Source organism: Balaenoptera physalus (genome assembly GCF_965194825.1).
Source record: "Balaenoptera physalus genome assembly, chromosome: 12".
Classification (NCBI taxonomy): Eukaryota; Metazoa; Chordata; class Mammalia; order Artiodactyla; family Balaenopteridae; genus Balaenoptera; species Balaenoptera physalus.
In genome coordinates, this window is record NC_138897.1 from 97070876 (window position 1) to 97098568 (window position 27693).

The following is a 27693-nucleotide window of genomic DNA, read 5'->3' on the forward strand; positions in this document are numbered from 1 at the left end:
TGTTCCTAACTCCTCCTTATATTCCACACTTAAGCAGCATACTGGCTTCATGGTTGAAGTCTGTATCTTTCATAAGGCTAAATTAGGAAACAACTTTTTCTGATTTATTTTTTAAAGTCTAGAGTGTATTTTTTCAGTTAAAATTTTTTTTCATTTTATTGAGGGAATTCTATTTTTCCCTTATTTATTTATATTAACGTATATCCTGATCACCCTCATATTTTTAGAATAGAATCCACTTGGTTTCTATTTTACAAAAATATTTCTATTTCTACAAAATATTGCAGAATAGTCTACAAAAATTATCTGTTGATAATTTCTCAGTATTTTTTCATGGGCAGCAATAATCAAGTTTTGTCTGCGCTTCCTTTTCAAATCATACATCTGTCCATTTTGGTGCCTTTATGTTATTACATAAATAGAAACTTTCCCTTCTAATTCCTCTGGAACTATTTAAATACGAGTTCTCTGATCACTGGATGTTTGAAAGAATTCACTGGAAACTCAATGAACGATGCTTTTCGGCGGAGAATCTCTGACATTGTCTTCATTTCCATTCACGTTTGGGTTTTTTTGTTTCTTGGGTCGAATTTGACACATCTACCCCTTAAGAATCATTTGTGTCACAGAGAATTCTGTATTTATTAACACAGAGCGGATTCTCATTCAATCTCCTATGTATCTGTGATTATTCCTCTTTTTTCATCCTACCCTTCACTCTCTTTTTTTAAAAAATAGAGTGACTTATAATAACTCCCCCCACAGCCCTTGAATTATAAATTAACGTCCCTTTTTTTCTGCTTTAATATCTGCTTTTTTTTGTTTTCTTCAATTGAGTTCTTAAGCCAATTCTCTATCACATCTGTCTACACACCTACCTATCACTTATCAATCGACCTGATTTGGATTCCTGGTCTTTTAAAAATCCTAATTCTTCACGTTTCCCCCGAACGCGCGTTCCCACAGCTCGCTCTGGCAGCGGCCGCCCGGGTCTCTAGGCGACCAGCGTTCCTACGACGCCGCACACTGCGTGCCGCGGAGCCTCCTGGGAAGTGTAGTTCGGCAGCTCCTTCCCGTCGCGCACGCGCAGCGCGCGCAGCAGGTTTGGCCGTTCTCTTTGTCTTTCGCCGCCACGCGAGAGGCCAGTGGGCGCGTGTCCGCGTGCTCGTGCGCGCGCGCGGTTCCCCAGCCAAGCTCCGGGCCGTCGGGATCCCGCGGGTCCGCCCGGGTCGCGCAAAGGCCGGGGGCGGGGCGGTCACGTGGGTCCCGGTCCCGCGCGTCCGTGGTTCCGAGGCCTTTTTTGCAGGTTCCGGGGCTGGATTCCTGTGGGGCGGGCGGCGGGGGCTGAGGGGACCCGCGGGGGAGGGGCTGGGGGTCGTGCCAGGGCCGCCAGTGGGCGTCAGCGCTTGGGCCGGGGTCTCCGCGGCTGGGGTGCGGTGGGCACCGGTGGCCCCCGGGGGTCGGGGGGAGGCCCTTCGTCCGCCGCGGCCGGTGCTCGTCGCGCCGGGGCGTCTCCTGCCAGGCCGGCTTGGAAAGGCGGTGCCTCCCCACGCGCGTCCCTGCGCGACCCCGGCCGCGAGCCCTGGGCAGGCGCGGTCGGAGCGCCGGGACCCACGGCGAGTCGGGGAGCGTCCGGCGAGTGTCCGCGGCGTGACCCGATTGCTGGGCTTGTGTCGCCCCTCCACCCTGGCTCCACCCAGCTCGCCTCTGCCTTTATCAGGAGGGTTTTTCCGAGGGTCCTCCACTTACGAGAACCCCCAAACAACTTTGACAGTAGCTGGCGGGGTGGGCACCGCGTTGCCTCAAGGCCTTGTCTCTGACCTGGACCCACGTCTGCCCCTTGGAACAACAGCCCATTCACGATTTCTGGGTCTCAGGCTTTTCATCTGAAAATGAGGGAATGGAAAGAAGTGACCTTTTCTGCCCTAGCCCGGAGGCTTTTTGCTGTCATCAAAACGTACATTAGTTTATGTTATTTATTATTTACTGTTTACTTTGTTTCAACCACGTGGCGCTGGACTGAAACTGCTCTGCTTGCCTGTTTTCTTGGGTTAAGGACTTTAAAATATGTTCACTGTAGTTAATTTAGAGTATCTTGATAAACAGATTCAAATGAAAATCATTCATGATCCCATCAACAGGAAACAGTCACTGTTAACATTTTGTGCATTTATTTTAGTCAAGAAACGTGTGTATGTTTTGAATACACCTTACGTGTTCCCTTTAAAAAAAAAACAAAATTGGGAATATGCTGCAAATCCTGCTTAAAGCCCTTAGAGTATATCACAGATATGTTAAGTTGAAATATTTTGTCCCAAGTGGGGAGTTTAAACTTACCGGGGAAGTTTTTTTAAACTTGCCCCTGAGAACTTATCTTTCTCTTGTTATTCTCCTTAGTCTGCCCTGGTTCCATCATTTCTGGACAGGAGACTGTGTCATGCGTGTACTGGGACTCTAAACAGGGACTCCCAAGGCCTTTGCCCACCCCTCCCAACATAGTTGTTGAGGGCCTGTGGTCACAGGCTCTGGGGTGGGCTGCATGGGACCAGTGGCCCAGATCTGCCACTTCCTGTGTATGTCATCTGTTTTCGGCATGTTATTGAACTTCTGTGCCTTATTGCTTCTTCTGTGATGAGAACTGAATGCATCAAAAAAGACAGTATGGTGTGTAGAACATCTGGCACATAGTAGGTGTAAGTAAAAGTTATTTTTTTCATTATTCTTTCCCTTTCCCTTGCAATTCCACAGAATTTGATGCTGAGTGGGAGCTACAGGATGATGATGAAGGTGCCCCTTCCTCCTGCGGGTAAATGTGAGTGCGTGGCAGGGAGAGCTGCAGTGCTCGGCGGGAAACTTCTGAGGTAAAGTCACACCGTGAAGTTAAAAGGGGCCAAATTGTACAACGAAGAGCGGGCATAAGCTTCCATTTGCTGAAGGGACACATAAGAGTCAAGTGTAAGAGCACTCAGGGAGAACTTCTCCCTCCAGGGCCAACTTGCAAAAACATTTGTTTAAATTAAAGGAAAATAAGGTCCAATCTGTAGTGTGCTGAGCAACTAATATATCAGAAATATTTTAAAACTACCACACTGATGGCGTGTCACACTCTGTCCACCTCACATTCTCAACTCTGTGTGTTCTCCGCAAAATCTGCCTCATTTTGACATAAGTGTCTCTATTCTTGATAAGTTTTTGCTGAAATCCAGCTAAACTTTGCCAAATAGTTTTTGACAAAACTACAAAGGAAATTTAAAAATCACACTGTGGGGCTTCCCTGGTGGCGCAGTGGTTGAGAATCTGCCTGCTAATGCAGGGGACACGGGTTCGAGCCCTGGTCTGGGAAGATCCCACATGCCACGGAGCAGCTGGGCCCGTGAGCCACAACTACTGAGCCTGCGTGTCTGGAGCCTGTGCCCCGCAACGGGAGGGGCCGCGATAGTGAAAGGCCCGCGCACCGCGATGAAGAGCGGTCCCCGCACCGCGATGAAGAGTGGCCCCCACTTGCCGCAACTAGAGAAAGCCCTCGCACGAACCAAAGATCCAACACAGCCAAAAATAAATAAATAAATAAATAAAGTAGCTATAAAATTAAAAAAAAAAAAATCACACTGTGAATTTGGCTGTCTGCTTAAGGAAATGGTTTGAATGTAAACGTAGTTTTATTTGTCAGAATACCGGAGTTTTTATTACATGAAATGAGATGACGTGAAAGCATAATGCAAAGGAAATGACGTATTCATTGTAGGTATATTTTCCTTGTCTGGGGTGTGTGTGTGTGTGTGTGTACATATGTGTACATGAATACACACAAGTAACATTATGATTTTGGTAGTGAATACCTTGAACAAGAGGTAGCAAGAAAGAGAAATAACATTCCATTTCTGATATTTAGTAATTGTGCAATTATGGGCACATTCTAAGTCTCAGTTTTCTTTGTATAAAATGGAGATTTTGTTAAATGCCTTTTGGGTTGTCTGTGAGGGTTAAATTGTAAAGTGCTTAGTATTTTGTCTTATATAGAGAAAGCACTCAGATGTTAGCTATTATTATTACAAGGAACTAGTCACTTTGCTTTTAATATCTTATTTATTCCTCAGAATTCCAGTGGCATAATGATTAAAGAATAATCCTCCAGAAATATATAACCTCTGTGCATCAAACAACATAGCTTTAAGCATACAGTCAACAGAATTGCAAGGAAAAACTGACCAATCTGTAATCATACTGGGAGAGTTTAACACACTTCCTTCAGAAAATGATAGGATTGGCAGACATAAATTAGGAAGGTTATAGAAAATTTTAATAGGAAACTAAGGCTCAGAAAGATGAACCTTAGTTTCCTATTTGTTTTTCCCCAAAGTCACAAAGCCAGCAAAGGGAAAAGGTTGATTGAAACTCAGATCTGTTATAGTACAAATCACATAAGCTTTCCAAAATTCCATCTGCCTAACAGAGCTGTCTTGTCCTTCACAGCACCTGTTCCTCAGTGTCCTCAGTGGACACTTACTGGATCTCAGAATTACTTACTGCTGGTACTTCTTTATTTGTGTGCAGAGACTTTTGCTGTTCTTTTACGTTACATTCTGTTTCTTTCCCTGGTAGTCCTGTTTCAGTTATATAGGAAACACACTCTGGCCTTAGATGATCATGAATTCCTAGTTCCTATCAAGAGAGCAAAGGATTTTCGGTGCAGCGTGAATATACCAGTTGAAGTTCGTTTGTCCCCAAGTCCACAGATCCTGGTTCCACACAAATAAGCCTGCTCGTGTGAGATAAGAAAGGCGTTCCCAGAAGCAGAAATTCATTCCTAGTGTGAAAGACCTCACACCAGAGCTTCGGGGCAGAAGCAGAGGCTGCAGGACAGAACAAATCTCAGACTTGCTACTCATCTTGCAGCAAAAATGACCATGTTACAGGTGAGTTCATGTTTATTCCTCATTATTTTTCCAGGGAATTAGAAGAGGTGTGTAAGACCGCTAGTGAAAAAGGAAAGAATAAATGGTTAAGAAATGAGGGGAAAATACCCTCAGAATGGAAGATCCAAGTTGGGACAAAATTGAAGCAGCGGTACGTTAACTATAGGGCCTTGAGAAATTCTTAAAGTTTCAATTTTTATAAGCCTTACTGTCCTACATAATTACTGAATTTGAGCTGTAAACTTGGTTCTCAAATTTTTTGACAGGTGTAATGAGTATGTTTATATGAATTGCATTATCCAAAGGAAAAAGCAAACTGATTCTTCATAGAAAGTAAATGTTTCTTGGTCATTCCTTGGTGAAGCCTTTGAATAAATGATATAGTGGGTAATGGCCTTAGGAGAAAGATTGTAATAAATACATGGTATTATAGCCATTTTTCATAGTTTTCCACAGAGTGTGACCCACGGGGAAAATGCCAAAGCAGAATTTAGTCCCCGTAATTATTTAAATTATTTATTTACCTCTTTAGTTGTGAAGCAGAATTCACATGGAGGAAAGTTCATAAAATGTAAAAGTACAGCTTAATGTATTATCAAATGAATACCCATGAAGCCACCATTTCATTTCAAGAAATAGAGCATTCCCAGCCCAAATGAGGCCCTTCCTGTGCCCCCTCCCAATCACAACTTCTCTCTCCTGACAGACGGAGCCAGGACTCCATCTTTTGTAACCATTTCCTTGCTTTTCTGTATAATTTTACTCCTAGGTGTTTATCCTTAAACACTGCCATTTGGTTTTGTCTGCTGTTGTGTATACTCGTTTGTGTTTTGCTTCTGTCACTTAGCAATTGCAGCCTTCTCTCCAATTAAGGTAGCTTCTTAATATCACCAAATCCAGCCATTATCAATTTCCAGTTGTCTCATAAATTGTCTTCTGTTTGAATCAGAATCTAAGTAAAGTTCATACAGTACAGTTGATTGATCTGTCTCTGAATCTTGGCTCTGCCTATTTTTTTCTGTCCAAACTATCTGTTGAGGAAGCCAGGCCATTTATCTGTAGTTTCCCACGGTCTGAAGGCTTTGACTAAGTGGTGTGGTAGGTAATGTCCTCGTTTGACTGATTGCACCCCCCAGTGTTGTTGGTGTGTTCTGCCATCTGTGTTTCCTGTGAATTGGTAGATTCAGAGTTGTCCAGTCCCGAAGCCACCAGCCACATGTGACTGTTTGAACTTAAGTTAATTCAATTAAATCCCTTTGTCGCTGTTGCCACGTTTCAAGTGCTCAGTAGCCACAGATTGGACAGCCACGAATTGGGTGGCACAGGTAAAGAACATTTCCATCGCCACAGGAAGTTCCACTTTGAGGCTTGATCAGATTTAAGTGTGACTTTTTGGCAAGAGTGCTTCCGAGGTCGTGGTGGTACTTCTTTCAGGAGGTGCATAAAGCCCACTTGTCTCTCTTTGTCTTGCTGACGGCTTTATTCTCCTTATTTTTTTTGGTTGTGTTGGGTCTTAGTTGCGGCACACGGGCTCTTCGTTGAGGCATGTGGGTGGGATCTTTTTGTTAGGGCGCTCGGTCTGATCGGGTTTCTGTCTGGTTGTGCCGGGCAGGCTCCAGGGTGCGTGGGCTCTGTAGTTTGCAGCATGAGGGCTCTCTCACTGAGGCGCGTGAGCTCAGTAGTTGTGGCGTGCGGGCTTAGTTGCTCCATGGCACGTGGGATCTTAGTTACCCGACCAGGGATCGAACCCGTGTCCACTGCATTGGAAGGCAGTTCTTTACCACTGGACCACCAGGGAAGTCCCTTGCTGATGGCTTTAAATGATCGTTGCCCAGATGGATTATTTCATTAGGGGCTGCAAAATGGTAACACCCTCCTTGTAACATTTCTTTATTAACTAGAATGCAGCTTTCTAGCATGACAAGATATATCAAGGGTCTGTTTGTACATTTTCTGCCCCAGAATTGCAATTAGTATCTTAAAATTTAGTCATTAGTTTTAAAACTGTTTGTTGCCAAAACATGGAAATATACTAGATTTTGGCATATTGACTTGGTATTCAGGAACTTTGTAAGCCGATTTACTAATTCTAATAATTTTTCTTTAGATTTGGTTATATTTTCCATGTTTATAAAAATATCAGCAATACTTTTTTTTTAGTACAAAAATTCCACTGACTTCCTAGTTTGATGAGACTTTCTATAACAAATAATTGTTGATTATTTTTCAATTTTTGGTGTGTTCATTTTGTTCTTTGTTTCATCTGTTTGTTCTTTTTCATACTTTTATATTCTTATGAAATCTAGTCCTTCTTTTTGAAAAATGTAAACGTGCTTTTTAAAAACTCTGTTAGATTTTTCTGTTATCTGTAGTTCTTGTTATATACATTCTTCCATTTACAGATATGCTTTATCTGCATCTATCGAGGTGATACTATGTTTTTCTTAATCTGTTAAGGTAGTAAATATCAGTGATTTTTTTAAAAAATGTTAAATCAACCTTGAATTTTTGGGATAAACTCCAGCTTGGTCTTGATATATTTTCTTCTTTATGTTTTGCTCAATATAGTAGTTTGGTAACATTGTTTAGGATTTTCATATCAGTGTTCATGTGTAAGTAGGCCTTTGCTTTTCCCTTCTTGCAATACCCTTATTGGATTTTGTTATTAAGGTCATGTTAGTATCAAAAAGTTTATCAAAAGTTGCTTCCATATTCTATAAGAGTTTAGTGAAATTGGAATTATTTCTGCATTAAATGTTTACCGAATTAACTGGTAAAGCCATTTTTTTGTGAGAAGATTTAAACTCAGGGAACCAACGTTTTCCACATGACCAATGCAAGATATATAAAATCATTAGTGGGTAAATGATCCATTTAAGGAGGAAGGTAAAACAATAAATGTGACAGTGTGAGAAGTTCATTGATATAGTTGAAGATTCTACATTGTAGCTCATCTTTGTGAGACCAATTGATTAGTTTTGCTGTTTATGAAAGAAGAATATCCACAATTAACTAATTCTAATTGTTGTAAGGCCTTATGGATTTTCTTTATGCAATCATGCCATCTGTGACAGTTTTAGATCTTCCTTTCAATATTTATACTTTTTCCTTGCATTATATTGTACTGACCTCCTGGCCAGTACTGTACCTGCAGTACCTTGTAGACTAGAGGTGGCATTGGGAACACCCTTGCCTCACCCTAAGCCTGCACTGTCCACTCCATAGCACATCACAGCTGCTCACTTCTGACACCAGTCACCTGGAGTTAGTGCAGACTCTGCAGTGTGAGGGCACCATTCCCAACAAGAGTGCTTTCACTTCAGTTGCCAGCTGTAAGTTTCGGGGTCCCCGGGTCACCTGCACTTCTGACCAATAGGCTGCAAATTTGGGGGGTTCCTATGATCCCCTCAGGTTCACTGGAATAGTTCACAGAACTTAGGAAAGTGCTATACTTAAAACTGCAGTTTTATTATAAAGGACACAAATTGGGACCAGCCAAATGAAGAGACACACAGGGTTAGGTCTGGCAGGGTCCCAAACATGGAGCTTCTGCGACCTCTCCCCATGGAATCAGGGCACATCGCCCTCTTGGCCCATGTCTGTTTACCACCCAAGAAGCTAACATGAGGCAGCAGTATCCGGAGTTTTTACTGGGTATTCATTGTGTAGGTATGATTGATAAAATCACAGCCATGTGACTGAACTCAGCCTCCAGCCTGGAGGTTGGGCTGATAGCGTCTGCCTCAAAGCCCCAACCCTCCAATCAAATGGTTGGAACTTCCAGCATGGGCAGTGCCCACCTGGAGATTCCAGGAGCCCACCATGAGTTACCTGTTCCATAAACTCAGGAGGGGCCCACCACGAATTACAAAGGAAGCTCTGTCGCAGGAACCTGGGACAAAGACCAGACAGTCTTTATTATACAACAGGTAGCCATTAGCTACACATGCTCTTTAAATTTAAATTAATTAAAATTAAATAAAATAGAAAAGTCAATGCCTAGTCACCTTTGAAGTATTCAGTAGACACTGGTGCCTAGTGGCTACTGTATTGGATGGTGCAGCTATAGAGCATTTTAGTCGTCACAAGAAATTCTGCTGGACAGTGCTGTTCTAGTCCTCAGCAAGTACTCAGTGTTTTACCATAAAGTATGATGCTACTGTACATATTTTGTAGATTATGATTATCAGATTAAATTTCCTTCTATTCCTAGTTTGTTGATAGTATTTTACAATGAACAGATTTTCACCGTATGTCTTTTCTGCATTTTGAGGTGATGATGGCTTTTCTCCTTTATTCTGTTAATATGACAGGGATTTCTGAATCGGTATCTTGCACAGCTGAAGCAACCCTCATTTGGTCATGTTATACTTTTTATGCATGGCTATATTCAGTTTGTTAATATTTTGTTAGGAATTTTGATTCTATGAGTTATTTGCTTGTAATGTTCTTTTCTTGTTGTGTTCCTCTCTGATTTGGGATTAGAGGTCTGCTGGCCTCATAAAATGAGTTGAGAAGTTTGCACTCTTTCTCTGTTCTCTAAAAGAATTTATGTGAGATCATTTTATTTATTCCTTAAATTTTGGAAAGAATTCACCTTTGAAGCCATCTAGACCTTGAGTTTTCTTTGAAGGAAGGTTTGAAAATGTGAGGGTTAATTCCTTTAACAGTTATAGACTAATTCAGACCTTTTTTCTTGTGTCACTTTTGAGTAGATTATTTTTCAAGAAATATATCTGTTTCATCTAAGTTGTCAAATATGTTGGCATAAATTTATTAATATTATATTATCTTTTTAACGGCTTTATTGGACTATGATGTCAGTAGGATCCACCTATCTTAAGTGTACAATTCAGTGATTTTTTTTTTTTTTTTTAGTAACTTTATGTTGTATAACCATCATCGCAATCCAGTTTTAGAAGGGTTCCATCACCCCAAGAGAATCTTTGTGACATTTGCAGTCAGTTCCTCTTCCCATCCCCAGCCTGAGGCAGCCACTAATTTGCTTACTCTCTATATAGGTTTTCCTTTTGGGCATATCATATAATGGATTTATATAAATGTGTAATCGTTCTGTGTCTAGCCTCTTTCAATAAGTATAGTATTTTTGAGGTCCATCTATGCTTTAGCATATGTCAGGAATTCATTCTTTTTATTGTTGAATAGTATTCCATTGTAAGGATATACCACTTTTTATTTATCCATTCACCACTTGATGGACATTTGGAATATTTACACGTTTTGTTGGTTATAAGTAATACTAACATGAATGATCACGTACAAGTTTGTTTTTGTTTTTGTTTTTTTAATATATACATATATTTTAAATTAATTTATTTATTTTTGGCTGTGTTGGGTCTTCGTTTCTGTGCGAGGGCTTTCTCTAGTTGTGGCAAGCGGGGGCCACTCTTCATTGCGGTGCGCGGGCCTCTCACTATCGTGGCCTCTCCTGTTGCGGAGCACAGGCTCCAGACGCGCAGGCTCAGTAGTTGTGGCTCAGGGGCCCAGCCGCTTCGCGGCATGTGGGATCTTCCTAGACCAGGGGTCGATCCCGTGTCCCCTGCATTAGCAGGCAGATTCTCAACCACTGCGCCACCAGGGAAGCCCCCTGTTTTTTTTTTAATTGAAGCATAGTTGATTTACAATGTCTTTCAGGTTACAGCAAAGTAATTCAGGTATACGTATTTGTGTATATATATTCTTTTTCAGATTCTTTTTCATTATAGGTTATTACAGGATATTGAATATAGTTCCCTGTGCTATACAGTAGGTCCTTGTTAGTTACCGATTTTATATATAGTAGTGTGTATCTGTTAATCCCAAACTCTGAACTTATTCCTCCCCTCCTTTCCCCTTTGGTAACCATAAGTTTGTTTTCTATGTTGGTGAGTCTATTTCTGTTTTGTAAATAAGTTCATTTGTATTACTTTTTTTAGATTCCACATATAAGTGATATCATATATTTGTCCTTCTCTGTCTGACTGACTTCACTCAGCTAAACCTTGTCAGTCACATTGTTTGCAAATATTTTTTCTCATTCTGTAGGTTGTCTTTTTAAAAAATAATTAATTAATTAATTAATTAATTTTTGGCTGCATTGGGTCTTTGTTGCTGCGCGCAGGCTTTCTCTAGTTGCAGCGAGCGGGGGCTACTCTTCATTGCAGTGCATGGGCTTCTCATTGTGGTGGCTTCTCTTGTTGCGGAGCACGGGCTCTAGGTGCACAGGCTTCAGTAGTTGTGGCACACAGGCTCAGTAGTTGTGGTTCGCGGGCTCTAGAGAGCAGGCTCAGTAGTTGTAGCACACGGGCTTAGTTACTCCTTGGCATGTGGGATCTTCCCAGACCAGGGCTCGAACCCGTGTCCCTTGCATTGGCAGGAGGATTCTTAACCACTGCGCCACCAGGGAAGTCCCAGTGGGTTGTTTTTAATTTTGTTTCTGGTTTCCTTTGCTGTGCAAAAGCTTTTACGTTTAATTAGGCCCAATTTGTTTATTTTTGCTTTTATTTCCATTACTTTAGGAGACAGATCCGAAAAAATATTGCTGCAATTTATGTCAAAGAGTGTTCTGCCTGTGTTTTCCTCTAGCAATGTTATAGTATCTGGTGTCACATTTAGGTCTTTAATACATTTTGAGTTTATTTTTGTATATGGTTAGAGAACCTAATTTCATTCCTTTACATGTAATTGTCCAGTTTTCTTAGCACCACTTATTGAAGAGACTGTCTTTTCTCCATTGTATATTCTTGCCTCCTTTGTTGTAGATTAATTGACCGTAAGTGTGTGGGTATATTTCTGGGCTTTTTATCTTGTTCCATTGATCTATATGTCTGTTTTTGTGCCAGTACCATACTTTTTTGATTACTGTGGCTTTGTAGTATAGTCTGAAGTCAGGGAGCTTGATTTGTCCAGCTCCATTAAAGATTCTTTACTGGCTATTTGGGGTCTTTTGTGTTTCCATACAAATTTTAATACTGTTTGTTCTAGTTCTGTGAAAAATGCCACTGTTAATTTGATACGGGTTGCATTGAATCTGTAGATTGTCTTGGGTAGTATGGTGATTTTAACAATATTGACTTCTCCAGTGCAAGAACACAGTGTATATTTCCATCTGTTAATGTCACCTTCAATTTCTTTCATCAGCATCTTATAGTTTTCAGATTACAGGTCTTTGGCCTCCTTAAGTAGGTTTATTTCTAGGTATTTTATTCTTTGTGATGCGATGGTAAATGGGATTGTTTCCTTAATTTCTCTTTCTGATGTTTTGTTGTTAGCATATAGAAATGCAAGAGGTTTCTGTGTACTAATTTTGTATCCTGCAACTTTACTGCATTCATTGATGAATTCTAGTAGTTTTCTGGTGGCATCTTTAGGACTTTCTATGTATAGTATCACGTCTTCTACAAACAGTGACAGTTTTACTTCTTTTCCAGTTTGGATTCCTTTTATTTCTTTTTCTTCTCTGATTGCCGTGGCTAAGACTTCCAAAACTATGTTGAATAAAAGTGGTGAGAGTGGGCATCCTTGTCTTATTCCTGATCTTAGAGGGGATACTTTGATCTTTTCATCATGGAGTGTGATGTCAGCTGTGATTTTGTCATATATGGCCTTTATTATGTTGAGGTATGTTCCCCCTATGCCCACTTTCAGGAGAGTTTTTATCAAAGTGAATGTTGAATATTATCACAAGTTTTTTCTGCATCTGTTGAGATGATCATGTTGTTTTTATTCTTCCATTTGTTAACGTGGTGTATCACATTGATTTGCGGATATTGAAAAATTCTTGTATCCCTGGGATAAATCCCCCTTGATCATGTTGTATGATCCTTTTACTGTTTCGTTGGATTTGGTTTGCTAGTATTTTGTTGAGGATTTTTGTGTCTATGTTCATCAGTGATATCGGCCTGTAATTCTCTTTTTCTGGAGACATCTTTGTCTGGTTTGGGTATCAGGGTGATCGTGGCCTCATAGAATGAGTTTGGAAGTGTTCCTTCCTCTGAAGTTTTTTGGAATAGTTTCAGAAGGATGGGTATTAACTCTTCTCTAAATGTTTGATAGAATTCACCTGTGAAGCCATCTGGTCCTGGACTTTTATTTATTGGGAGTTTTTAGATTACTGATTCAATTTCATTACTGGTAGTTGGTCTGTTCATATTTTCTATTTCTTCCTGGTTCAGTCTTGGGAGATTGTACCTTTCTAAGAATTTGTCCATTTCTTCTATGTTGTCCAGTTTATTGGCATATAATTGCATGTAATAGTCTCTTATGATCCTTTGTATTTCTATGGTGTTGGTTGTAACTTCTTTTTCATTTCTGATTTTATTGATTTGGACCCTCTCCCTTTTTTTCCTGATGAGTAATTTTATCTTTTCAAAGAACCAATTTTTAGTTTCGTTGATCTTTTCTGTTTTTTTTTAGTCTTTATTTTATTTCTGCTCTGATCTGTATGATTTCTTCCCTTCTACTAACTTTGGGTTTTGTTTTTCTTTCTCTAGTTACTTCAGGTGTAAGATTGGGTTGTTTATTTGAGATTTTTCTTGTTTCCTGAAGTAAGCTTGTTATCACTATAAATTTCCCTCTTAGAACTGCTTTTGCTGCATCCCATAGGTTTTGGGTCATCGTGTTTTTATTTTTATTTGTCTCTATGTATTTTTTAATTTCCTCTTTGAATTGTTCAGTGATCCATTGGTTGTTTAGTGGCGTGTTGTTTAGCCTCTATGTGCTTGTGGTTTTTTGCCGTTTTTTTCTTGTAGTTGATTTCTAGTCTCAACAACATTGTGGTCGGAAAAGATGCTTGATATGATTTCAGTTTTCTTAAATTTACCCAGGCTTGTTTTGTGGTCTAGCATGTAATCTGAAGAATGTTCCACGTGCTCTTGAAAAGACTGTATATTCCGCTGCTTTCGAATGGAATGCTCTGTATATATCAATTAAGTCCATTTGGTCTAATGTGTTCTTTAGGGCCAGTGTTTCTTTATTGATTTTTTTAGTCTAGATGATCTGTCCATCAATGTAAGTGGGCTGTTAAAGTCCCCTACTATTGTTGTGTTACTGTCGATTTCTCCTTTTATGTCTGTTAATATTTGCATTATATATTGAGGTGCTTCTATGTTAGGTGCATATGTATTTACAATTGTTATATCTTCTTTTTGGATTGGTCCCTTGATCATTATGTAGTGTCCTTTTTTGTCTCTTGTAACAGTCTTTATTTTAAAGTCTATTTTGTCTGATATAAGTATTACTACTCTGGCTTTCTTTTGATTTCCATTTGTGTGGAATACCTTTTTTCATCCCCTCACTTTCAGTCTGTGTGTGTCCCTAGATCTGAGGTGGGTCTCTTGTAGACAGCATGTATATGGGTCTTGTATTTTTATCCATTCAGCCACTCTTTGCCTTTTGATTGGAGCATTTAGTCCATTTACACTTAAGGTAGTTATCAATATGTTTGTTCTTATTGCCATTTTGTTAATTGTTTTGGATTTGTTTTTGTAGGTCTTTTTTTCCCCTTCTTTTGTTCTCGTCTCCTGTGATTTGACGACTATCTTTAGTGTTATGCTTGGATTCCTTTTTTTTTTGTGTGTGTATATCTATTATAGATTTTTTGGTTTGCAGTTACCATGAGGTTTTTGTATATCAGACTGTATATATATGTGATTGTTTTAAGTTGCTGATCTTTTAATTTCAAATGCATTTTAAAAACCCTGCATTCGCCTCCCCTCACGATTACTGTTGTTGATATCATATTTTACATCTAATTGTTTTATGTATCCCTTAACTGCTTATTGTGGATATAAATGATTTTACTACTTTTGTCTTTTAACCTTCCTACTAGCTTTGTGTGTAGATGATTTCCTACCTTTACTGTGTGTTTGCCTTTACTGGTGAGCTTTTTCATTTCATAATTTTCTTGCTTCCAGTTGTAGCCTTTTCTTTTTCACCTAGAGATGTTCCTTTTACATTTGTTGTAAAGCTGGTTTGGTGGTGCTGAATTCTTTTAGCTTTTGTTTGTGAAGCTTTTGATTTCTCCATCAAATCTGAACAAGAGTGTTGCTGGGTAGAGTATTCTTGGTTGTAGGTTTTTCCCTTTTATCACTTTAAATATATCATGCCGTATATGGCCTGCTGAAAAATCTGGCCTGCTGAAAAATCAGCTCATGGTCTTACGGGAGTTCCCTTGTATGTTATTTGTTGCTTTTCCCTTAATGCTTTTAATATTCTCTCTTCATCTTTATTTTTTGTCAGTTTGATTACAGTGTGTCTTGGTATGTCCCTTTTTGGGTTCATCCTGTATGGGACTCTCTGCACTTCTTGGCTTAGGTGACTGTTTCTTTTCCCAGGTTAGGGATGTTTTCAGCTGTTATCTTTTCATATATTTTCTCAGGTCCTCTCTCTTCTCTTCTGGGACCATGTACAGGTTTTTGTATGAGCATGTATTTATTTCTCTTGGGTACATACCTAAGAGTGTAATTGCTGGGTTGTATGGTAAAATTATATTTAACTTTTAAAGAAGTTGCCACAGTTCCAGTGTCTGAACGTTTTATATTTCTTCCAGTATGAAGTTCCAGTTTCTCCACAACTTCTTGAACACTTGTTATTTTGTCTTTTTGATTATAGTCATTCTAGTGAACATGAAGTGGTGTCTCATTGTGGTTTTAATGTGCATTTCCTTAATAAGTAATGATGTTGGTCATCATTTCATGTGCATATTAGCCATTTCTGTATCTTCTGTATTAAAATGTATTCAAATATTCTGCCTATTTTTTAATTGGGTTACTTATTTTTTATTATTGAGTTTTTAAAAGAAGCTTTTGGGTCAATTCTTTATCAGAAATAGGATTTACAAATAATTTTTTTCAGTCTGTGGCTTGTCGTTTCATTTTTCAGTTATGTTGGTTGAAGTGCAAAGTTTTAAATTTTATTTTGCCACTTCAATAGGAATGTAGAAACCTCACCACTGTCTAGGCCCCTCACCCTCTTTCCTTTATATCGTAACTGTCTTACACAATTACACCTGCATATGCTGAAAACTCCATCAGAAAACATTATGATTTTTGCTGTCAACCATGAAACATATTTAAAGAACTGAAGAGGAGAATAATGTATTTTATTTGCCCATATATTTGCCATTTCTGTTCTTTCTTCATTCTCGATTTTTTTAAGTTGCCTTCTGGTATCATGTCCATCTGAAGATTTTCCACTAGTAAATCTTCTAGAGCAGGTCTGCTACCCTTGAATTCTCTTAGTTTTTCTTCATAAGAAAATATTTTATCTCACACTATTCCTTTTTTTTTTAATAAATTATTTTATTTTAGTTATTTTTGGCTGCGTTGGGTCTTCGTTGCTGCATGCAGGCTTTCTCTAGTGGTAAGCGGGGGCAGCTCTTCATTGCGGAGCGCAGGCTTCTCCTTGCGGTGACTTCTCTTGTTGCGGAGCACGGGCTCTAGGTGCGCGGGCTTCAGTAATTGTGGCACACGGGCTCAGTAGTTTTGGCACACGGGCTCAGTAGTTGTGGCTTGCAGGCTCTAGAGCACAGGCTCAGTAGTTGTGGCGCATGGGCTTAGTTGCTACGTGGCATGTGGGATTTTCCTGGACCAGGGATTGAACCCACATCCCCTGCATTGGCAGGTGGATTCTTAACCCCTGCACCACCAGGGGAGTCTCTCTCATACTATTCCTGATGAATATTTAAGCTGGCTACGGAATTCTGGCTTAGCAGATCTTTCCTTTCAGCACTTCCTTCTGGCCTCTTTGCTATTTAATAAGACATTTGCAGTCATTTGAATCACTGTTCCCTATAAGTGATGTGATTTTGTCTTCATTTTGTAGAAGTTTGGTTGTGATGTGATTGGTCATGGATTTCTTTGTGTTGATCCAGTTGGGGTGTTCACTGAGCTTGTTGAATCTGCAGGCTTATATCTTTTGCCAAATTTGGGGGAGCATTTAGCCATCATTTCTTCAAACTTTTTTTTTCACCATGCTCTTTCTTTTCTCTTTCTGGGACTCCCATGACATGCATTTGCTGTGTCTTGCAGTGACCTGAGCTTTGTTCATTCTCAAGTTTTTCTCTCTTGGTTGCTCAAAATGGATACTTTCTATGGACCGTCTTTCAGATTCCCTTGCTACTCTCAAAGTGTGTGGTGTGCTGTTTAGGGTCAGGTTTCTTATTTTCTGATGGTATTCTGGATTTTTTAAAAAGTGTGTTTGTGCTTTCTTGTCATCTTAGGAGACTTTGGGACAGAAATCCATCTTGATCTAAAAATCCAGATACCTTTCTAAAACTTATATTTGGTTATATCACTTCCATCCCGTAAAAGCTCTAGTGGCTAACTGTTAGCAGCAAGAAAGTGGTGGGGTCACCACGTCTGCCCTGCCCCCACTGTGGCCTGCAGTCCAGTCACTACCCCACGCCCTGTGACCTTGTCTGACTGAACTGTTGTACCACCTGAGCCCTGGCAGTGTGGGGCCCCGTATTGGAGCTGCTGTCTCTCAGAATGCTTTTGCACCCCCTTTTCTGTAGAAAGCACTACTAATTTCCTAAAACTCGTTTCAAGCTTCACCTCTTCAATAGAGGCTGATGTGACCACAGGTGGAGTGCCATGCTCCCTGCTCCTGACCCATGTCATGCCCTCCCTGTCTTTCTGTCTCATCTCTTAAAGCAGTTTCTTTTATTTATAGGTGTACATGTTTGCAGCTGTCTACAAACTGGGCAGTTTTTTAGGATACTATTTTATTATCTTTCTTTCACTGCCATCTCTTCTAGTGCCAAATTTGAGGTTCAGTAAATATTTTGTTGGTGGTTTGGAAGATTTAAAGTCGTGTATTTCAGTTCTCATGTAAGTGGAAGGAGGAAAGAATGCATAATGGCATTTTATCCCACAAAATAAGAGTGCAAAAGTAGGGACCCAGTAGACATTCTGTAACTTGCCTTGGTGAGAATGATGTACTCAAGCTCTGGTACTTCTTTCCCACATCACCTAGTGATACCTGCTTCTGATTCACTGGGATTGTGCTCTTACAGGGGTCGTTCTCATTTGAAGATTTATCTGTGGACTTCACCCAGAAGGAATGGCAGCTACTGGACCCCTATCAGAAGGACTTATACAAGGATGTCATGTTGGAGAACTATAGCAGCCTCGTGTCACTAGGTAAGAGAAGCTGCCTAGGAATTCCCTGGCGGTCCAGCAGTTAGGACTCTGCGCTTCGACTGCAGGGGGCAAAAGTTCGATCCCTGTTTGGGGAACTAAGATCCCGCAAGCTGTGAGTGTGGCCAAAAAAAGAAAAAAAAAAAAAAAAAAAAAGGAAACTTGCCCAGAGGACCTCATATTGTGTCTAGTACCTGCTTGTTCTTTTTTAGTTGCTGAGAGCTCTGGGACTTCCAAAATTTTTAATGATTTTGGACCTAAATTTAGGAGATCAAAGTTCTTGGACTGTGACTTCAGGGAAAGTATTTGGATCTCACCTTCCAATAATGAAGTCTTAATTTCATTGTGCGGCCTCTGAAGCTAATAGTAACAGTGGTAGTGGTAGCTCCTGAGGCATGTAATTTACCGTATTTCACATATCGTGCATATATTGACTCACTTAATCATAAGAGCAATCCTGTGTGGCAGGTGTGTTACTTTCCTTTTTTTTTTTTTTTTTTTTTCTAATGAGGAAATTGAGGTAAAGGAGGTTAAGTAACTTTCCCAAGGACTGACAACTAGTAAATGAAAGAGCCCGAATTTGAACCCAGGCAGACCGTCTACAGAGTCTCTGAACGGTTTATGGTTTTGGACTTGAATTATAGAAGTCAAAGATTCTTAGACCTTATTAGCCACTGGGGAGACCATTACCATTCCTCTGAGAATTACTTAACTCTCTTGGTATTCAGATGGGTGGCTTCACTGGGTCAACTAATGCCAAACCTTGCTCATTCTTCAGAGGCCCCAGAGGCCAAGCAGTGGGGGCCAAGGCCTTTGTGATTTCCCCTGAACAGGGTATGAAGTTATGAAACCTGGTGTCATCCTCAAGTTGGAGCACGGAGAAGAGCCGTGGACAGGAGATGGAGAAATTCCAGGTTCAGACTCTCCAGGTGAGTGTGTGAGGACCAGACCGAGGGGAGAAGGTGGAAGTTCCGTCTCAGCTGGGTAGGGGTTGGCATCTTTGAAATGTGCCTTAGAGAGCTCTTCTCAAAATCTCCAACCTTTGATGGCGATTCAGAACAGTTGATGTGAGCTACTCAGGTAAAGCACGTTTACATGTGGCTTCTTTGCTCATAGCTTGAAGTGAAATATTTCCAGCTGGTCTGGGCCACGATGTTATTCCCTGTCTGTCACATCTGAGACTTCGACTTCTCGTTAGGTATTCTGTCCCCTGATGTGCTTAATCTTCTTCTGTCCTCCCTCCTTCTGTGGTCAGAGACACCTGTGCTTGTCCATCAGGGCTTTATTTTCCCTCACTTTGGGCATCTCTGGCATGAAGTGCTCTCTGTTCAGTCTCATTATGTCAGAAAGTGGATTTTCATTCCCCCCAAACCATTGGTCCATTTCTTCCTTTTTTTTTTTTTAAAGGAATGTAGCACAATCATTTTTTTTTTATTTTAAAAAATTTTTTAACAAATTTATTTATTTGTTTATGTTTGTCTGCGTTGGGTCTTCATTGCTGCACACGGGGTTTCTCTAGTTGCGGAGAGCGAGGACTACTCTTCGTTGCGGTGCGCAGGCTTCTCATTGCGGTGCGCAGGCTTCTCATTGCGGTGTGCAGGCTTCTCATTGCGGTGGCTTCTCTTGTTGCGGAGCACGGGCTCTAGGTGTGCAGGCTTCAGTAGTTGTGGCATGTGGGCTCAAGAGTTGTGGCTCGCAGGCTCAGGAGTTGTGGCGCACAGGCTTAGTTGCTTAGTTTATCCCACGGCATGGGGGATCGTCCCAGACCAGGGCTCAAACCCGTGTCCCCTGCACTGGCAGGCAGATTCTTAACCACTATGCCACCAGGGAAGTCCCATCTTCCCTTTTTAAATTAGGTTCTGGTGTGCTTTTTCTGTGGCTTAGACACCATGGAGTACCTGGAATTATCTCTTCCTAACATGTTTTCTTATTATTTAAGTTTTTTGCCCTTTGGAAAACATCTTTTTAAAGACTTCTCAATTCCCACTTAAAACTGGGCCTAATCTTGAACTTCCCAAATTGCTAGATAGATCCAGGTTCTCATTTCCTTTTGTAAGTTGTCTTATGCGACACCACCAAGCATCCAGCAGTGCTCTGATCAGCTGGACCTCCCTCCACTTTCCCTGCTGTGATATTGACTTACTTCAAGGTCCCTCAAAAGCAGACCCTGAGATACTTATCTGAGTGCAAGAACTTAGTGGGGCTGTGACCCCACAGTGTTAGTGGGAGAAGGGGAAGTGAGATGGGGTGGGGGAAGAATGCACAAAGGGTGTGCTGCTGGGAGCCCTCTGAGGGACCAGGAAGCTGGTATCACCCTAACCCTCCTGTCTCTCAGTGACTGAGCACTGCTGCAGGGAACATTAGGGCTCCAGAGTGTTTAGCATCCCTGCACCCGGCCCAGACATGCACTTGCAGCCCACGAAAGGTCTTGGTGGAGAGATGTGGGCACCTGGGGTGGGCCCCACATTCAGCCCGAGCTGCAGTGTCCTCTGAGTGTAGCTGAGGGAGCAGGTGAGGCTGAGGACCCATGGAGTGAGCCCATGTGGCCTGTTCAGCTGTTTCTCCCTTTCCCCCAAATTGGTGGTCAACTCCATTCAAACTTAATCTACTGTCGGCTTTCTGTTCTTGTTTACAGTGTTTAAATTTTTTTTCAATGCCTAGAGGATAGACATTGTATTCAGACTGGGAAACTAAGCTTTAAAAGGCATTCATTCCCTCAGATAGCATTTCTAGGTTTCATTCAGTAAGCACAACTATAGAAGGGTTCACAGGGTTTTTTTTTTCCTAGAACAAGTCTTGCAAGTAAATGGTCACATCACTTGGCACAAGGATAACCAAGAGAAGCTTAAAAATATGAAACAAGATCAAGAATGTGATGCACTTGGAAAAAATTTCAATCTGAGCATGAACTTTGTTCCTTTAAGGAAATCAAACAGTGAAGATGACATAGGTGGATTAATTTTAAAACATCATATAGATTTACTTATTCCAAAAGCAGATTATGGAAAAACAGAACCAGCTGACTTAAACGTATTTGATAAATTGTTTCTCCATACCAAGACTGAGGAAACTGATACTTGGTTAAAATACTATGAATGTGATAAGTATGATAAAGCTAGCTGTAAGAAGTCACAGATTATCATATATCACAGAACCCGTTTAGGGGAGAAGCTCTATGAATGCAGTGAATGTAGGAAACGCTTCAGTAAGAAATCAAGTCTCATTAAACATCAGAGCAGACACGTAAGAGAAGTAGCCTATGGCTGTGGTAAATGTGGCAGAACCTTTCCCCAGAAGTCACAGTTTATTACACATCACAGAACGCACACAGGAGAGAAACCTTACAGCTGTAGCCAGTGTGGGAAAGCCTTCTCCCAGAAGTCACAGCTGACATCCCATCAGAGGACACATACAGGAGAGAAACCGTATGAATGTGGTGAGTGTGGGAAAGCTTTCTCCCGGAAGTCACACCTCATATCACACTGGAGGACACACACAGGAGAGAAGCCCTATGGATGCACTGAATGTGGGAGAGCCTTTAGTGAAAAGTCAAATCTCATCAATCATCAGAGGACTCACACAGGAGAGAAACCTTTTGAATGCAGAGAATGTGGGAAAGCCTTCAGCAGGAAATCACAGCTCGTCACACATCACAGGACCCACACAGGAACAAAACCCTATGGATGTAGCGATTGTAGAAAAGCCTTCTTTGAGAAATCAGAGCTCATTAGACATCAGACAATTCATACTGGAGAGAAACCCTATGAATGCAGTGAGTGTCAGAAAGCCTTCAGAGAGAGGTCCAGTCTCATTAACCATCAGAGAACCCATACAGGAGAGAAGCCTCATGGGTGTGTCCAGTGTGGGAAAGCCTTCTCCCAGAAGTCACACCTCTTATCACATCAGATGACACACACCGGAGAGAAACCCTTTGTATGCACTAAATGTGGGAAGGCCTTCAGTAGGAAATCCCAGCTTGTCAGACATCAGAGAACTCACACAGGTGAAAAACCCTATGAATGCAGTGAATGTGGGAAGGCTTTCAGTGAAAAATTAAGCCTCACTAATCATCAGAGAATTCATACAGGAGAGAAGCCCTATGTTTGCAGTGAGTGTGGGAAAGCCTTTTGTCAGAAGTCACATCTCATTTCACATCAGAGGACTCACACAGGAGAGAAACCCTATGAATGCAGTGAGTGTGGGAGAGCCTTTGGCGAGAAGTCAAGTCTGGCAACCCATCAGAGAACGCACACAGGAGAAAAACCTTATGAATGCAGGGATTGTGAAAAAGCCTTCTCTCAGAAGTCACAGCTCAACACTCACCAGAGAATTCACACGGGAGAGAAACCTTATGGATGCAGTCTTTGTCAGAAAGCTTTCTTTGAGAAATCAGAACTAATTAGACATCAGAGAACTCATACAGGAGAAAAACCTTATGAGTGCAGTGAATGTAGGAAAGCCTTCAGGGAGAAGTCAAGTCTCATCAATCATCAGAGGACACATACAGGAGAGAAGCCCTTTGAGTGCAGCGACTGTGGCAAAGCCTTCTCTCGGAAGTCACACCTCATACCACATCAGAGAACCCACACAGGAGAGAAACCCTATGGTTGCAGTGAATGTAGGAAGGCCTTCTCTCAGAAGTCACAGCTTGTTAATCATCAGAGAATTCATACCGGAGAGAAACCTTATCAATGCAGTGAATGTGGGAAAGCCTTCTCCCAAAAGTCACAGCTCATTAATCATCGGAGAACTCATACAGTAAAGAAGTCCTAGGAATGGCATTAACACTAGTCTTTGACAGAGATCTTAACCACATTGTATTTCAGAGGATGCAGTTATGGTAAATCTTCCAGGTAATAGTCGCATCACTTTACATGTCTGAGTCCCTGTTTAGGGTAAGAACTCTAAGTGCGGTTCAGCAGGTTAACGTGTTTATTATTACATGTTAAAATGCAAGGAGGAGAATGACCCTATGAAATGCAGTGGATTTCAAAAACCTTTCAGACCATACTCAAACCTTACACAGCAGAGAACTAACAGCAAAGAAGAATGCTGTGAATATCAGGAAGCCTTCCAGAGATCAGATCTCATTAGCTGTCAGAAACATTCCCACTGGGAATGAATCCTAGTCCAGTGAGTTAAGGAAAACTTCATGAACCCAGCAAGTGAGGTAATGTTTTCATCAAGAAATGAAGCTTATTGTACACAAAAAGATGCCCTCAGGAATGAAAATCGATGAAAATACTAAATAAGGGACAATCTTCAGCAAGTAACCCCACCATATTGTATTCTGTGGGTAAACCTAACAACTTAAAAACATTAGGAATATGTGCCCCTAGAAATAATGCTATAATGGAAAGCCATGCATTCTTTATAGACATGGGTACCAAAAATACCCAATTCTAAATGATATTTAGGCAGAAGTATGAAGTTTTAAAAAATACGTGACTAAATTGTGTCACTGGAATATCTAAATAAGAAATTTCTCAGTGGTATGTAATTATGGCTTATTTTCTTGTGTCACATAACGTGTTTTGTATTTAGGAATTGCGTATGGTAATGTAATTGGGAGCATGAGATGCACATGCCTTGTAGTGCCTCTGATGTCTGTCAAGACACACCACATGCCACTGGTTTTTCTATTTTAATGTTAACTATAAAAATGGTAACTCATACATGTCTTGTTGCTCAGTAAGTAGCATGGGTAATAGCACCACATTTCCTTTTCCTTATGATTTGTTGGTTTATAAAAGGGTCTATTGTTGTTACTGACCTTTCTCTTTAGTAACAAAAGCCAACATTATATAAAGTCTTTTGCATCCCCAGAGTCTGAGAAGCAGTTTATATAAAACCTGGTTAACAAGTATTCAAGGGCAGAACCGCAGAACAGCACAAGTGACTCGTGAGCAGAGGAGAGGAGGTGTGTGGACTGCAGCTCTGCGCTCACCCTAAACGGCAGGACCCTCTCCTCATGGAGTGCGGTGCCCCCCTGTGTCATAAGTGCCATGTCACCCAAGTACAACTTGTATTTTAACTTACTGTGATGAAATAGCATGGATACTGTGTGCTGCTATTATGTTTTTGGTGTTCTGTTAAATATCTTGTAAAAAAATTAGATGCAGAAACCAGTTATTTGAGAATTTTGTGGTGAGAAATATATTTTTGATGTATTCAAGGAAGCGTATTTTGCCTTCCTGCAGATTTCTGTGATTAGTGGACAAGTATTAGGAAACAGGTTTTTTATTATTTCATCATTTGAAATATTTGTGTTTCACCGGCCTTTCACCTGTTACATCATGCACACGGGAAAGTTACCATTGCATAAGTGTGGTTCCTTTTGAAAATGCATGAACTATTCCTGAGCTTATTTAGAATTTTGTAGTAATCTCTCTATAATGTTGCTTGACAAAGTTAACTGTATTTTTTGTGTGATGGTGAAATTCAGAAAAGTCCAGGATTGGCCTTGTTTCCAAACTTGGAAAAATCAGGCCTTCTCTCATGCACAAGTTGTTTTATGAGTGTGGTGTATGGTACCTTTGATTCTAGCAGTATTTTTCCCTCTGATTACCAATTTTACATGATGGTTGGAAAATTGGGACTTTTAATGATAGTAATTTTATGAACCATTGTTCCAGAATTTCAACAGCCAGATAATCCTTTTTTTCCACATGGTAATTTTTAAAAGTCCCATTTCCCAAATTTTTATTCATACTCAAATTTATGGACTTCCTACTTTTCTCCCTAATACCTGGAGGTCATTTTACCAGGTGAGGGAAACAGAACTTTGTAAAGGAACAAGTAGTTACAGTGTGGTGTTTTACTTTGTGGTTTTTTCCCATTTTTTCCTTTCCATCTATCCTGGGTCTCTTTCCTCAGCCTAGAGGTTGATTCGTTAGGTCTTTGATTGAGCTCAGGAGTCTGTTGTCTAAAAACTTTCTAATTTTGCTCACTCCTATTCTAGATTATTCTATTAACTATTAAGCACTTAAGCTTAGAACTTCCTTTACGAGTTGATGGAACTTCAGCACTAGCCTCTTGATTGAATCCGAAGAGCAAATGCGTTTTCTAAGGGTCTGGTGTTAGTCATCAGGAGGGCTGATGCTGGCAGCAGAGGTTTTGTTTATCAAAATACCTGAGGTGGAGACCCAGGTGTGTTGTGTAGAATTCACTGGGAGCTCTCTCTTCTGAAGGGTCACAAGAGGGCTCTGATTCTGAAATTGGAGATTCTTAGTGTCGCGCTTTAAAATTACCTTGGTAAACCACAAAAAAATGTGTCTCCACATTTCCCCTCATTGATTCCTACCACAAACGCCACATCAAGAAGAAAGCCACTTTTAAAGTTAGACTGGATTTACTTGCGGTTTCATGAAGCACAGTAAATTACAGTGAGGTTGAATACGTGAGGGGGAGCATCTCCTTTCCTTTCCTCTTTCACCACCCAGTTCCCTCCACTGGCCTGGGGATGATCCTGCAGAGCACGGTTTCTGTTGTATCCCTTTTACTAAGTAGTAGATCTTCTGGAGGTCCCGTCTGTGAATTTTGAGACCTGTCTCAGGACTGCCTTGTGTTCAGCCTTTCTTTGTGGGCTTTGATATCTTCTGACAGTTATCTGTATGGGTCCATGTGTTCCTGACATTTTGGTTTCAAGAACATCACTTGTAGAACCTCGAAATAAAATGAACCTAAAGAATACCAGATTTATCTACCAATACCTGTATTACATAGCAGAATATACATTCATAGACATTTGGATTCTACACTTGAGACCTCAGTCATTTGGTCATTTATTCCAGCAGTACGTGCCCAGGTTGTCAATTTCAATGAGTTTGTTAGTCTACAAACATGGTACCAACAAGCTTTCAGATGTTGAGCACCTAGTCCTGGCCTACATGCTGATAAACTAACTCAACCATGACCCTTGCAGCCGTATGCTTATTTTTTGCCCCTTTACTTTCATCCTTTTTTAGTCCATTTTTCGCACTTACACATAGTAGTTATTTTAAGATGCAATTCTGATTATATACTCCTGTGCTGAAGTATCGTGTGGCTAATTGTGGACTTAAGGTGTAATATCTTCATGGTACGTGAGGACTTTTACCCATAATTTCTGACTACTTTATCTTTCCTCTTACACAGTAGTTTTTTGGCTTTCTTGAACTACTCGCAGTTCCTTGAGATTTCTACAATCTCATCGTATGCTTTTTGCAAATCTGCTGCCACCGAAATGCCCTTGTTACTTGTTAACACCTATTCAGCATATGTGAACCTGTACATGTATTTGTCACTGGTGATATTATCATTGCATGTTTTATCTTTCCCATTAGAAAGCTTCTGGAAAGCTGGGACTATCTTGCTTGTATAATTATAGCAACTGAAGCTTTAGTACATAACTGTGGGTGGTGTCAGTGGCTGTGTTTTCTACCACATGGGGAAATGTAGTCTGCAATGAGAGAGAAGAGTGAAGCCACCATGGAAGCAAAGTCATGAGCACCCTGGCTGCGCCCCAGGATCTGGTTCTTGTCTTGATGTCCGGGTTCATCTCTGCCCTTTTTCCTGCCTTGGTTGTTGGATTGTTCTGTGAGATATCCCAAATATCCTTCTAATAAATCCCCATGTTTACTTCAGCTGGTTCAAGTTGTGTTTGTTACAACCCAACTAACAGCGAGGTCAGGCCGTGTCGTAAGTTGGGGCTTCTGCAAGCAGATACTGAGATGAAGTTTGGGGTGCAAGATGTTTATTGAGGATCAACATGAAGTGATGGGAGAATAAAAAGGAAAGGCTTGGTCAGAGGAAGAGGTGACACTGCACTGTAGGTTGTGGAGACCTTGGCCAGGCCAGTGGGGGCACTGAAGCAAGCATCACTCGTAAGAGCGTCTCATATTTGGCCAGGATGCTCAGGCCTTTACAGCCCTGAGTGGTCAGTCAGCAGAGGCAGGCTGCCCTGGGAAGGGAGTGACCTCAGGTGAAGCGGCTCTTTTCCCTCTGAGGCCAACTCTGGACACACTGGCGAGGGGGGGAGTCCCTGTCTCTGGGCAGAAGGTCATTCCCTGAAGAGGGACCTGGGTGGTGCATCTCCATGACTACACAGAGCATCCCTTCCCAGTGCTGGGCGTGTCTAAAGAGAGACGAACAAAAGGGAGATCAGGACAAACTACAGCCCTCCTGTTGCAGTTGTTTCCTCTCATCTGTTACCCATTCCAGATTCTCACACAGCTACCACCCATGCTGGCGTCAGCATGAGCCAGATCCTCGAGGATCTGAGTGGGGTCTGAGGCCTGGTCACCGTGCCCTTCTCAGATCCCAGCTGCTGAGTTTCTCCAGGTACCGTTACAAGTGGGCAAGGAAGCCCCAAGAAGCCCCTCGATGGGTCACCCGAGTCCACTCAGACTCCTCCCGGCCCAGCTGTAGCAGCAGCCTGTTCTCCCCGTGGTGTGTCAGACACCCCTGCAGAGACCGTGGCTTCACTCACCTGATGGTCCCTGGGTACAGGCACACAGTCCCCAGGTCATGGGCTTCTTATAATTAAGTGGAAGATGCTCTGTCCCTGTGAAAAGTGTGTCCCTTTTGGGGTTCAAGACCTCTAACTCTGCAGAGCCCAGAGTGGACAGTACTGGAAGCACAAAGGCCCCTGGAGGGTC

The 27693-nt window shown here is 41.2% G+C and overlaps 1 protein-coding gene across 15 annotated transcripts; it reads left to right on the plus strand.

Annotated features, from left to right (window-relative positions):
- Positions 1 to 1106: 1106 nt before the first annotated feature.
- Positions 1107 to 26679, plus strand: ZNF84 (zinc finger protein 84). Of its 15 annotated transcripts, none has more exons than XR_014251905.1 (7): positions 1347 to 1957; positions 2749 to 2861; positions 4730 to 4916; positions 17932 to 18058; positions 18889 to 18984; positions 20844 to 22908; positions 23866 to 26679. XR_014251905.1 is itself a non-coding variant. In XM_082417696.1 (6 exons), exons 3-6 carry the CDS (start codon positions 4902 to 4904, stop codon positions 22826 to 22828), a joined length of 2223 nt encoding a protein of 740 aa, XP_082273822.1. In that variant the 5' UTR covers positions 1107 to 1218; positions 2749 to 2861; positions 4730 to 4901; the 3' UTR covers positions 22829 to 26679. The 15 variants fall into 15 exon arrangements, 13 of the variants coding, with proteins under 13 accessions (XP_082273822.1, XP_082273815.1, XP_082273817.1 ...); XR_014251906.1 differs by having other exon boundaries at positions 23882 to 26679; XM_082417696.1 differs by lacking the exon at positions 1347 to 1957 and adding an exon at positions 1107 to 1218 and having other exon boundaries at positions 20844 to 26679.
- The last annotated feature ends 1014 nt before the right edge of the window (positions 26680 to 27693 follow it).

Bases quoted from the DNA above. Each gene is read 5' to 3' on its own strand.
- ZNF84 (XM_082417696.1), top strand. The intron at 18,059-18,888 runs GTAAGAGAAGCT...TCCCCTGAACAG, and splicing joins TAGCAGCCTCGTGTCACTAG to GGTATGAAGTTATGAAACCT. The intron at 18,985-20,843 runs GTGAGTGTGTGA...TTTTTTTCCTAG, and splicing joins TCCAGGTTCAGACTCTCCAG to AACAAGTCTTGCAAGTAAAT.